Source organism: Pseudorca crassidens, chromosome 4 (assembly GCF_039906515.1).
Source record: "Pseudorca crassidens isolate mPseCra1 chromosome 4, mPseCra1.hap1, whole genome shotgun sequence".
In the NCBI taxonomy this organism is placed as follows: Eukaryota; Metazoa; Chordata; class Mammalia; order Artiodactyla; family Delphinidae; genus Pseudorca; species Pseudorca crassidens.
In genome coordinates, this window is record NC_090299.1 from 80,332,334 (window position 1) to 80,346,278 (window position 13,945).

Sequence of the window (13,945 nt, forward strand, 5' to 3'; positions counted from 1 at the left end):
TAGGGCTGTGTTCTGCATGGAACTTGGGCAATTCCTGAGGTTCTGGACGTCCTTAGCAGAGAAGCTTAGTTTCATTTGCGTCCTCTTAGTCCCATGGTCAGTGGGTAGTTCCAAAGTGCAGCATCTTAACGGAAGTCTAACAGATTTCACATCTGAAGCTTTTCCCATTTATTCAGCCAATGTCTATTACACACCTAATAGGTGACACTCTGTTCTTTGTTACCACAAATTAACTCATGGTATGAAAATGAGAAGGACCTCAAGAATATGCCATCTGGGCTTCCCTGGTGGCGCAGTGGTTGAGAGTCCGCCTGCCGATGCAGGGGACGTGGGTTCGTGCCCCGGTCCGGGAAGATCCCACGTGCCGCGCAGCGGCTGGGCCCGTGAGCCATGGCCGCTGAGCCTGCGCGTCCGGAGCCTGTGCTCCGCAACGGGAGAGGCCACAACAGTGAGAGGCCCGCGTACCAAAAAACAAAAAGAAAAAAAAAAAAGAATATGCCATTTTTTCCCCGTATTATTTCACTGGCTAACTTGCATTGAATTGTTGACATTTTCCGTGTCTTAGTTGTTTTCTCTAGTAACCAAAGTCTCTCCGTTGTTAGCATGGTAACTGAATGGTAAGAAAGACAAAACAACAACAAAAATCTTTTAACTTAAGCATATTTTTCCATTGGACTTTAGTTGCTGATTAAAGCATTTAGCAATGTAATTAAAATAATTTAAATAGCTAATTAGATATGTTATAGAATAGTTTCCAGTAATACATTCCTTTAAACAAAGCATTCATTATTCAGGAATGCAATTTATCACTGAGTTACTGATACTAATGCAATTATATGTTAAATGGAAGAAAGCATCCACAAATCAACCCCAGTACCCTGTAAAAATTTCCATATCTATAACTTTTGAATAATCCTTATAGGCTCAAACGAGATACATGGGAAATTTGCCCTCGACATTTTAGTTGACTTTGCCACTGTCTGGTTCTAAATCATGTTTTTGACAGTTAAGACCCAAATTAAAGCTATGTCTGTGTACGCGTTTTAGCAAAATGGACTGATGAGTTTAATCAACCAAATTGTCCACTTAGTCAAACAATGCTTTGACTTTATTATTTGCTTATTTTTATTTCTTTGTTAAATTAACTTGTTTTTTAACAATATGACTTAATAGGTTAGGTTAACAAAATATAGCAAGATCAACTCAATGTTTGGAAGCAGTTTCAATCTGATTTTTAAAAAATGGCTATACCAAAGTTAAGAAAAAAATTGTCTCAGCAAATGCTCAAAAATTTACTGTAAAGCATTCTGAAAAATTCTGATTTCAAGAACATTTTATTAAAAAAGTAAGCAAAAAATATCTATTATTCTATTTAAACTGATTGAAAATGTGAAACTGGATTCCCAAATTGGAACATTTTTAATTGTTCAATGATTTTATTGCTTAAAATGCTATATACAGTAATGAAAATATCTTTTTCCATTAAAATAGAATCTGAGTGTTAAAAAGGACTTCATGTTTAAACAGCCATCTAATTTCTAAGTGATAAATACATATATTTTAGGAACCATAGAAACACACATTTCAGAAATTCAGTGTCTATCGTGAGACTACCCTGTCAAAATGTTGACTCAAGAACAAACTTTAAAAATATTGTTACCGGGCTTGCCTGGTGGCGCAGTGGTTAAGAATCTGCCTGCCAATGCAGGGGACATGGGTTCGAGCCCTGCTCCGAGAAGATCCCACATGCCGCGGAGCAACTATGCCTGTGTGCCACAACTATTGAGCCTGCGCTTTAGAGCCCGTGCCCTTCAACAAGAGAAGCCACCGCAATGAGAAGCCTGTGCACCACAACAAAGAGTAGTCCCCGCTCACCACAGCTAGAGAAAGCCCGCTTGCAGCAACGAAGACCCAATGCAGCCAAAAATAAAATAAATTAATTAAAAAAAATAATTATTACCACCAATCTGTGTGTTAACTCTCTTTGATCAGTGCTGTGGATGTGCTAGATTCAGGTGTGTGTGTTTGCGTGTGTGTATCTGTCTGTCTGTGTTTGAGGGGGATTGAGGACAAAACAAGAAAGATGTTGAATGACAACCAGAATGGAATTAACTGTGCAGTGCAGCTTGAGTGACCTATTCGGAAGTTATGCGTGTGGTCTTTGGTACATGTATAGTTTTTCCAAAATGGTATAGAAATGGTATAAAAACTAATGTCATTTTCTATTTTGAAATAATAGGTATGGTTTCATAAACCAAATCAATATTTTCTGTAGAGTTTCAAGTGAAAATATTTATAGTAATAAAATCTCTTTTTCCCTATTCCCACTCTTTTTACACTTTCCTGCTTCTCTCCTCCCTTCTTTGCTTTCCACATTTCATGCTTACTAAAAACGCCATAAGAAAAGGTGAATGTATTTATTTAAATACATTTTTATGTATGTGCCAGCATTAGTGAGTTAATCAACTATCAATGCAAATTTATAGCTATCATGTATTTATCTCTATAATTAATTCTCTTATGTGAAAATCACCTTACTAGCTGGTTGGTAAAGAATTTAAGAATTTCAATTATGTGCTTTTAAACGAAGACTTGTTGAGTTTTTACAATTAAACATTTGACTGTTTTCCAATAATGTACTGATTATATTCACAGTCTTGGATTGTGAAACTGTTAAATCTGACGTGAAAAGATAGACAGTTTGCTGTATAAAAATGAAATATATATATTCAGCAAACATGAAACCAAACAACAAACTAGAAAAACATATTTGCCACAAGTATAAAGGACAACTTTTCAATTTTCTTCTATCCAAACAACTTTTACAATAACAATGTATAATAAAAAAAAGATGAAGGGTCAAGAAACATGGAAATATATTTCATTGTATAAATAAAGTGGTGAAAATTCAAATAAAGACGTTATATCATTCTTTGTCTATCACATTGGCAAAATATAAAGGAATTGGTAATGTGTAGTTTTGAAGAGGAAAGTACTGCTGGTGGAAGTATACATTTTTATTAAGATTTTTGGACATCTAGTTGTTGATATTTGCCAAATTTCAAATATATTTATGCCTTCATCAATTTCATTTGTTAACATATACTGTAAAATATATTTGGATAGTTACATTTTTTCTAAAATATTATAGCCAAGGTACACAGGTAAGTTTATACTTCTTGCAGTATTATGACACAAAAACACTGGGACATTTCTTGTTTTTTGAATTTTATTTTATTTATTTTTTTATACGCAGGTTCTTTGTAGTCATCCATTTTATACACATCAGTGTATACATGTCAATCATTTCTAAGTGCCCATTAACATAAGACAAATTAAATAATGTTTTATATGTATATGTAATGTAGCCATTAAAAATGAGGGATACAACATAGGAATGAAAAGACTTCCATCATATATTGTTAAATTAATAAGTAAAATAAATCAAGATATGAAACAATGTGTGTAGTGTGACACTACCCGATTAAAAGTTACTTAAGAAAATTAAAAGAGGGATGGGAAGAAATAGACAATGTTTGTTTTTTTTCTGTAGACAGTTCTAATAGAAAAGTCACCACATTTTTAACTGCTTACCTCTTGACGGTGTGGGAAGGGAGCTGAAGGAAAATTTAATTTGTCTCCTTACAAATCTCTATTTTCTTAAAGAACATTCACTATTTCTATAATTAACTCAAAAAATATACTGATTATGTTATTACCTGAAACAATGAAACTGTTTCAAAATTGAAATAGATTATTTAAATAAGTATATATAAACTCAAGAGCAGTACGTTTTTTGTTGTTGTTCATGGTTTCTATTAAAAAACAAAACAAATACACACAGTATTCCTGAGGTTAATCTGAGAATCTTGTTTTACAAACTGCATGATATTTCTGTATAGTCTTTACCTCACATACCAGCCAGTGTTTTAGAAAATCCAGAGTGCTTTGTTCCATTTATAAGAAAAATACCTGTGAGATAAGGTTTCTAAGAAATAATTGTTATAGCTAGATTTTTAAAAATTCTGTCAAGTTACTGACATGAGAGATAGTCTACTTTTAGTTAAAATTATGAATTGCAACTGCTTTATTCCTTTATATTAGTATATCAGAAATGGGTACTTTTCCTTTCTATGTAACAATGATGACTTATTTTTCTTCCTCCTCCTGGTAGCTTTCAGCCGTGCCCCAATTCCGATGGCTGTGGTCCGCAGAGAGCTCTCCTGTGAGAGCTACCCCATAGAACTCCGCTGTCCAGGAACAGATGTCATCATGATTGAAAGTGCCAACTATGGGAGGACTGATGACAAAATTTGTGACTCTGACCCTGCTCAGATGGAGAATATACGATGCTATCTGCCTGATGCCTATAAGATTATGTCTCAAAGGTATGATATTTCTAATATTCTTTGTGCATTTAATATAAACTCTCAACATGCATCTGTGTGACATACTGAGCATAGGTACACATAAAATTGTGTACTTTAGGATACTTTGAACTACTTTTTCAATATCAAACTATTCCCCATATCACTAAAATGCTAGTGCTAAAAATTGTAAATGGCATTTGGAAAATATTAGAATGTATTAGATTAGTTATTGTTTCATGTGTTCTATTCTGTATTCTCTAGAACTGAGTTCATTAGTTGAGAAACTAAATTTATTTTTCAGTTTTCATAAACAGAATTATGTAATTTTCTCCAGAAATTACAGAAAAATTATTTTACTGCTAACATTGATTTCCATTAGTGTGGGAAAAAGAGTAAAATTTAAATTCAGAGGCAATTTTATAACTATTAATCAAAAAATAATAAAGACTATTGAGTAATGATTATTTGGCCTTGGAAAACAATAAAAATATTACTTTGATATCTAGTATATAAATTAATTTATTTAATACATTTAAACTATCTGAAATATTACCATAGTAAAATAGTATAAAGTACCATAGAATATCACTGGATAAGTAAAAAAAATCTTCAATTCTAAAGAGACTGGTCAATTAGAATCTATACTATAGAAAGTTTATATTAAAATTTCTTGATAAATTAGTTAAATATTAAATATATCTCAAATATTTGTTCACTTATTATGATTTCTCAGAAATCAGTGACAGAGTCATTCATTTACGAAAAGCCTTCATACTTTCTGACTACTTGCTCACAAAGTAATTTTTAAAAACTTAATCAATATATGATTTACTTAGTAAATTTGTTTTTCATTAGGATTTCTATTTAGGCATCTCTTTCTTTTGTTTAAGGACTTCTTAAAATATGGGGGAGATCAAACACATGTAAAAATGAATTGAATTATAAAAGCAAAGACAGTGGATTTTAAGGATTATCTTTCTTGTACTTAAGAAAGCCTGCCTTATTTTTAACCTTCTTGATACTTAAAATTCTGATATTTACATTGATAGTCAATATTTTTATAAATTTCTGTCGTATAAATTATTCAAAGAAATTATCACATGCCAGGATTTTGATGATCAGAGCATCTGAGGTATACTTGAAGGATAGTGGTCTCTGGGCAAATCTGAGAGCTTTTATTTGTCTGTTTCTAAAATGCTGGCTCGTGCTAAGGTGAGTGTTAATGAGAAATAAGATTTTAAAATTAGTGATTCCATTTGATTTAAGTTTGGTTGCATTTGGTTCTTCTTGTTGTCTCTTGTTGTTATATATTGACATACCTCCAACTATGGCTAAATTCTCTGATGTTATGCCTAAAAGAAATCTAATCATTTTGTTGCCTGTAGGTGTTATAATCATCTTTCAGGAGTGGTTATTCCATAAGTAGTATGGAATGGGCACCATGACTAAATTGTTATTTTATTTGTTTCAGTCAGAAAACCAAACACAGGATTCTTCACAATCCATTCGGGAAGTGGGTTGAGGAGGATTTTCTGCTTTTCTGTGATTAGGTTTTCATTTAAAATGTAGCAGAAGCATTAACTTCACTAGCTTTTTGATCTCTATATGATTTTCACCAGAATTGTCTTAATCCTTTCATTGATATTATTAATGGCTCCCAAAATAAGCCCTTAATCTTATAATTATTGCAAAAAATAGTTACAGTGGATCCTCTGGAGCTACTGAATTATATGGGATGCATCTGTAAAGTGACAAATCGGCAGAGTAAAATTGCTTTAAGCACCCTGAGTAAATCATTTGTAGAAGCCTTCCTGGGGGGTTCTCAACTAAGAATTGTCAGTTAAAATAGCTGTGGTTGATTCTCCATGGAGGCAAGTTTCTTGCTTGTATTTAGACCATTAAATGTACTACATTTACACTTGTCCAAAATAAATGGAGAGAAGAAATCTAGTCCCATTTTGTAAGCTACCAAGATATGGGATGATCACGTCCACTTAAGCTGCTTTATAATGAACTCTCACTGTCACGCCAATGATAGCATGTTAAATAATGTTCATAATTACTAATTATGATATGGGCACATAATATTATGATGTCAACAGTTTAAATAATGTGTTTGAATTAAAATAATAGTAGAAAAAATCTTTTCCAAAAGGTGTTTTAGATTATTGTGTTTTCTTTCATTTGAACTTCTAGAAAGATATTATATCAGCCTAAAAGTTTTAAGCATGTCTCTACATGGGAGGATTATCACTAAACTCAAAAATTTATTTGTGTGTCTTTGCATAACCTTGTTAAAAATGCTTCCTAACTTACTTCAGCCTCATAAATTAGACAGATGTCACAGGCTATTGGGACTTCTATTCATGCAGATGTTTGAATACACATTGAATGAATGCATAAATAAAACTGTATACTAACATGTTAGTTAGGTGTGAAAAATTGGGGACTTGAATCAGAAAGGGTATGACATGTGATTTCCACATTTTTGTTCCCCAGTAGAACTATACAATCTGCTATCTGCTCTAGAGAAGTCAGTTTCCTCGCTGCCTTTCAGATTGAGCCTGGTGTTCTCAAATCTAAGTGTGTTCTCGTGCCATTCTGTCCCCGATTTCTCTGAGTGTTCTGTGCTTTACTTTTTGCATTATACTACCAGAAGACTTTTTCATTATACTACTGGAACACATTTATTTATCCTTCTCAGAACTTCTGAGGCCACTCACCTGTTATCATCTACATCCATCATTTTTGCATCCAAACAATAAATGTGTAGTATCATATTTTAGACAGTTTTCTTGTGTAAACTGTAGGCTTCTAGAGGGCAGAGTTTCTGTTATCTTACCTAAAACTAACTTTTCATATGTAATAATCAAATATATGCATATATATGTATATATTTCAAATCAAACCAAATATATATATATTTCAAATCAAATCAAATATATGTATAAATTTAGAAATACACCGTCCAATTTTGTCATGCCATTTAAAAACTTTCTTATCTTTATTTTCTGAGTCATTTTTGTTTCTTTTTACTTTATGTACTTAAAAGTTTAAAAAGATAGTACATATAGCTTTTGAATATAAATGTGAAAATGACTACAGATAACTACAGAAATTTTACATTTTTAATGCAGCTGAGGTGTTTATGTTTTCTTCAGCTATTAATGGAAATACTTGCATTTTTTTTCTCTTCATTCTTTTTTATTGAAGTCTGGTTTATAAAACTTGCATTTATTAATTCCACCAATACCTAAAAGTCCATGATATGCTGTTCACTATGACAATTACTCTGCAGTTTGGTGGTTAAATAAGTCTGGCATGGTTCCTGTCCACAAAACTGTAGTTTTTTGGCCAATAAAAAACAAATAGCTATATCATTTGTTCAGTAATTTATTTTTATCTCAGTTACATTTATTGAAGAGTTCAAAACAAGAAGGAATACTCTTTTACCTAGATGATATTAGGGAGTATTCACTGAAGAGAAAGTGTTAGGCTCGTCCTTGAAGGATTGCAGCGTTAGTGGAACCGGAAGAGACCAAAGTGATATTAGATATATAAGTCGATGAATGCCAGAAAAGATCGTGGGAAACAGCTTCTCTTCAGTAACCCTTCACCCATCCTTTTCTGTCATGGCTTCACAAGCTTATTGGTGTCTGCTGTGCACAGCTTACTCTCTCTAGGCCCTCTTCCAAACGTGCCTGAAGCCAGCCCTCCACCATCATCCATCCCTATAGACCCAGTACACCTTGACAATTCGATGATAAACTAGCCTGGATGCTATTCCTTTGTCATTAAAAGCTCCGAATGGAGTCCTTCTTATAAATTGGACATAGATTCCATCTAAATATGGGAAGTTTGAATATCATATGTAATGATATCTTCATGCCAGCTTTTTACGACAAATATTTTAAACATGTGGCATAACAGCCTTATTCTGCATAAAGTTGCCCATATTTTTTTAGTTGAAAAGGAATTTTGAACAAGCATGTATATATGTATATGAAGTACAGTGATTTATTGAGGTATAATATATATACTGAAAATTGCACACATGATAAGTGTACAACTCAGTGAATTTTCACAAACCAAGCTTATCTAACAACAACTAAGTAAAGACAGAACGTTAAGGGTACCTCAGACACCACACCTTGTGCTTTATATCAGCCATCCTCCCCTCAACCAAGAATTGCTGCTATTGGGACTTCTATCATCTTGAATTATTTTGCTCATTTTGTAATTTAAATAAATGGATTCATATAGTATATGCTTTTTGGTGTCTAGCTTCTTTCATTCAGTGTATTCAGTTTTAAATATAACTTTATTGAAGCATTTTTATATATCAAATTTACGCATTTTGAGTGTACAATGATTTTTTTTTTTAGTAAATTTACCAAGTGATACAATCATCACCATAAGTCAGTTTTAGATGATCTACATCACCACAGTAAGATTCTTCACGCCCATTGTTGTTAATCCCCATCTCCTTCTCCACCCCATGCAGTGACTAGTCTATTTTCTGTCTTTGTGTCCGTCCTTCATGCATTACTTTTTTAAGATAAAACCTGAATATTTGAAGTCAAGTTAGATTTAGTGGGTGTTTCAATGGGGACGTTATCAAAGAAATACTAGCAGTTATTCCTGGAGGCATGGACATAAATATGTTGCTTGCCTTTTGAATTATGTTAGAATCAAAGATCATGAATCTACACATTTAAGAAGTACCCTCTTTAGAGTTTTCTATCAAGGAGAGATGTTAAATGTATAAAGTAGGAGTAATTTTTTTCTGATTAATTGAGTGATTTAAGTTTTACTTTTAATCTTCCAGCACCATTTTAGCAATATTACATTTTCACATGTCATAGTCACATCAAGAACATGCGGAAAAAAAAAAAAGAAAAAGAGGCAGGGAGGGAGAATTGTTTCTCACCTTTCCGGAAAAGTTATGTTTCAGTTTATATCAGTATCACTTCAGGGGATTTTACAGTATACAAAAAGGCCTTTGTTTTTGTTGTGTTTAATCCTGGTGAAGTTAAGAACTCTTTCAATAGCAGTAGAAGAAGAAACGCCAGTGGCAGTTTTTGTATGTACATTGCTGAATAAATGTTCTGCAATAACTGTGTATGTAGACATGAGTTTTTCAATTCGAGTATTCTCCTTTGCTTCCTTGACAGATTCATTACATCATGTCTTGTATTTCTCTTATGAATTATAACAGATCAAAAACAATCCCGCATATCAGGGACTTTTCCATTGAATCCATATTCTAATGCAGTAAAATGAACAAAAGAACAGATAGGCCTAGAAACAGAAAGGAAAAAAGGAGGGAAGGAAATGAAGGAAGGAAGGAAGAAAACTCCCATTCCCAAAGCCCAAATGTAGAGAATATGAAGAAACTGGAAAGTTTCTATCTGGAAAGCATTTATCTCTTCTTCTCTAATATTTTGTCCCATTTTGATTCTGAGAATACATATTTGATAATATTCTACTAAAATGCTTCCTAGTAATCTTTACTAATATTAACTTAATTTTGAATGAAATTATATGTTAGGTATGTGTAGTTTGAAATTCAGAAAGTTAGTAAATGATTCAAGTATTTCAGGATAGCTTAGGATAAAAGTTAAAGGGAGTTGTGTTGGCTGTCTCTTACAGGTCTTGGGGAGTATTAACACTTTGTGCAGCCATTTTCTAAGCACTGTTCATGGAAACGTGGAATCCCTGAGTCCTTTCTTGGGATTCCACAGGGTCCAAACTATTTTCATAAAAAATCTGAAATAAAATTTGCCATTTTGATTGTATTTGACATAGGCACTGATGGTGCAAAAGCAGTGGTAGGTAACTGTGGGCATCTTAGCAGGGATCAAGGTAGCAGCAACAGTGTACTTTTAAAAATATGTCAGTTATTTTAATTTCTAATATGATAAATATTGATAGCTATAACTCATATAAACTGATAGTCTTTGAGAATCTTAATTATTTTGAGAGTTAAAAAGGTCATGACACAAAAACTTAGGAAAATCGATGATTCAAACACAACTATTTTTTCATTTCTACTTATTGGCTGAAAATTAGTGATTTGTGTTTTGTTTTCATTGTTTTTACATTGCGTAATACTCATTCTATTTGCTTTAAAATCATCTAGACATTTTCTATGAGTGAATTATTTTTGAAGGGAAGAATATCTGCATGTTATATATATATTATATATATATTCTGCTAATACAGAATCAAATGAGAATTAGACTCATTGCCTGAAAATTACTAACATAATTTTCTGTTCAGACACTCATAATTCTCATAAAATTATGAAAACCTCCTTAAATTAAAAATAAAATGATTAAAACAATAGAAACTTAGAATAGCTAATTTTTAAATAAAAAGTACTGCACAGGTTAACTGTATGATTTTGTAGGAGGGGAGGGAGAGCCCTGCCATGATATTATTCTAAACACAAATATGTTGGAAGAAGTAAATTTATAAGTATGTATACTGGGAAAAATATTTTTCAATTTAATGTATTGTTGATGTCAATTTTCTTTTTTAAAAAGAGTCAACCTTGTAAAGACAGAGTTTAAGAAGTTTTGGGCACTCTTTGTTTCCAGGCACTCTTTAAATTTTCTGACTTCTTTTTAATTTAGCAGTGTTAATGGTTATTCCAATGCTTGTAGCCATTAGTAAATGCATTGGCAAACAAACTAAACAAAATAAACCTAGAAAGGACCTAGAAATACAGGTAGAATGACAATGATAGATTTACCTGGAATTTGCCCTGTTTCTCATAGATTTATAAAACATAAGAATCACTTTTTTTTCATTCATAGTAAATGACAATCATAATCGTTTCCCCACCTCTAGCTTTTTAGAAATTTTTTACTCTGTGGTCACTATGTAGAACTTGACATCTTGTGTAAAGTGTTAGAAGATATTACCAAGAGAAGAAACATAAGTAGTTTCTGAAAATTAGAGAATATAGGATAAAAACACCAAAGCAATTATCTTGAGTATAGCTTAAATCCAAATAGAAAAGAACTAAACAGATTATGAACATAAATTCTGTCACTGATTAATGGGATGTCACTGGACTCTGGAGGAAAATAATTTACAGTGATATGTAGCAGATATTTAGAATAAATACCTCAGTTTCTCTATCATTACAATGATTTTAAAGATTGCTGAGGATATTGGGGCAGTGGCTTTTGAAGTACTCTGCCTTTCAGTTTTCATTTTACTGATGAGAAGGCTAAGTTACACAGAGTTAAGAAATTTACCTGAAATTACTTAACTTACTGTATGGTGCAAACATACCTGCTCTCTTTGGGCACAAGGCCTGTGATTTTTTTACTGTGCTCTTTTTTCTTCTTCTAGGACACTAAGAATACTTTTTTTTCTCTTTTTTTAACTTTGAGTGTAGTTGATTTACAATATTGTGTTAGTTTTAGGTGTACAGCAAAGTGATTCAGTTATATACATATATTTTTTTCCAATTATTTTTCTACTATAAGTTATTATATCGAATATTGTTCCCTGTGTTATACAGTAAATCCTTGTTACTCATCTGTTTTATGTAGAGTAGGTTGTATCTGTTAATCCCATACTCCTAATTTATCCCCCCCTTTCCCCTTTGTAACCATAAGTTTGAGTTCTAATTCTGTGAGTCTGTTTCTGTTTTGTATATAGAATCATTTGTACTATTTTTTTAGATTCCAGATATAAGTGATATAATATTTATCTTCATCTGACTTCCCTCAGTATGATAACCTCATACTAATTGCTGCAAATAGTAATATTTCATTCTTTTTTATGACTGAGTAATATTCCATTGTGTTTATATACCATATCTTCTTTACCCATTCATCTGGTGATGGACACTTAGGTTGCGTCTATGTCTTGGCTCTTGTAAATAAATAGTGCTGCTATGAACATTGGGGTACAAGTATCTTTTTGAATTAGAGGTTTTTTTTCTGGATATATGCCCAGGAGTGGTAATGCTGGGTCATACGTATGGTAGCTCTATTTTTAGTTTTTTAAGGACACACCATACTGTTTTCCATAGTGGCTGCCCAATTTACATTCCTACTTAACAGTATAGGAGAGTTATATCTGTAGACTTTTTGATGATAGCCAGTCTGACAGGTATGAGGTGATACCTCATTGTGGTTTTGATTTGCATTTCTCTGATAACTAGTGATACACTAAGAATAATTTTTGTCACAAGGAAAGGTCTTTTCCCTTTTTTAGTACATCAGAAAAAGCAAGTCAGATAGTCAAATCCATCCACATTTTATATAATTCCATCTGTTGGTCAAACAAGAGAAGGGTTTTAATAAAACCAACCTTACAAAATTGATCGGTGTAGCCATTTAGTTTCATCTTCAGGAAAATATCCTTAATATTTAGGATATTATGTGCTTGAATAAATAGAAAGCATATTCAGTTGTTATTGATAATAATAATACCTGTTAACATTTATTGTGTGCTTTTTATTTGCCGTAAACTCTGGTAATGAATTTACCTTTCATTATCTCATTTATTCCTCTCAATAACACTAAGAGGTACATATTGTTATCACTTCCATTATACAAATAAGTAATTAAAGCACATAGAAATTAACTTGCTGAAGAATTTATTTTAAGCCAATGTACTACTGCCTTATTTGAGGATTTGGGGTTTTGTTTAATTGTAACAAAGATGATAAAATGTTAAGACTAGTTAAGAACAGTGCTCCTGATTATGATCATGATGGTGAGAAAAGAACCTCATTCCATCTCATGGAAACATTCAACCAAATATTGGATTGGTTTGTCTCAGGTTTGATTAATGTTCAATTACAGCCATACATAGATTTTTATTATTGAAGTTTTTGATAGAAATGATTAAATTATTGTGAATCTGAAACTCTCCAGCCTCCCAACCCCTTTTTTATTTGAATCAATTATGTTTACAAAATGTTTTGTATGATGTCATGGTTCTTGGAAAAACATGCATTGATATAACAGAGCCAATTGTATTACTAAATATTCCAGCTATAACTGTATATAAAGCAATATTTATTGACAACGTTGTATGAGCCAGGCAGTGTTCTAAGTACTTTATATGAATTAACTCATTTAATTCTTTGTTCACTCCTATGAAATGGATACTATTTTTATCCTTACTTTACTGATGGGGGAACTAAAGAGTTTGATTAACATCCCAAAGTTACACAGTTACATGGCAAAGCTGCAATTTTAACCTAGGAAATCCAGCTTCAAAATCCAGGATAACTGCTACAATCTCTTGGCTGGTGTGCTCTGTCTAAATATCTATTTTTAACAAAAGGCCTAACCCAGGAAACAAGTATGAACCAGTCACTGTTCCTGAAAAGAAAACACACGTGTGTGCGTGTGTGCATGTTCACCCACACACATATGTACACCGTTAAGTGGTTTGTTGTCATATTCACATACAAATAATGAAAACATGACATGAAACTTATTAAATTATATGACATTTATTTTCTGCCTTAGGATAAGTTTTCAGGAAAAATCACTCAAGTACTTGTGATAAAATTTTTCATAAGAAAAACTATGAAATCA

The 13,945-nt window shown here is 32.3% G+C and overlaps 1 protein-coding gene across 22 annotated transcripts in view; it reads left to right on the plus strand.

Moving 5' to 3' along the window:
* ADGRL3 (adhesion G protein-coupled receptor L3) overlaps positions 1-13,945 on the plus strand; it is an 874,612-nt gene that overhangs the window by 384,752 nt on the left and 475,915 nt on the right. For all 22 annotated transcript variants that reach the window (XM_067736151.1, XM_067736152.1, XM_067736157.1 and 19 more), the window contains one exon: positions 4,175-4,388. In XM_067736151.1, the coding sequence (XP_067592252.1) occupies positions 4,175-4,388 (214 nt within the window). The remainder of the gene's footprint in view (positions 1-4,174; positions 4,389-13,945) is intronic.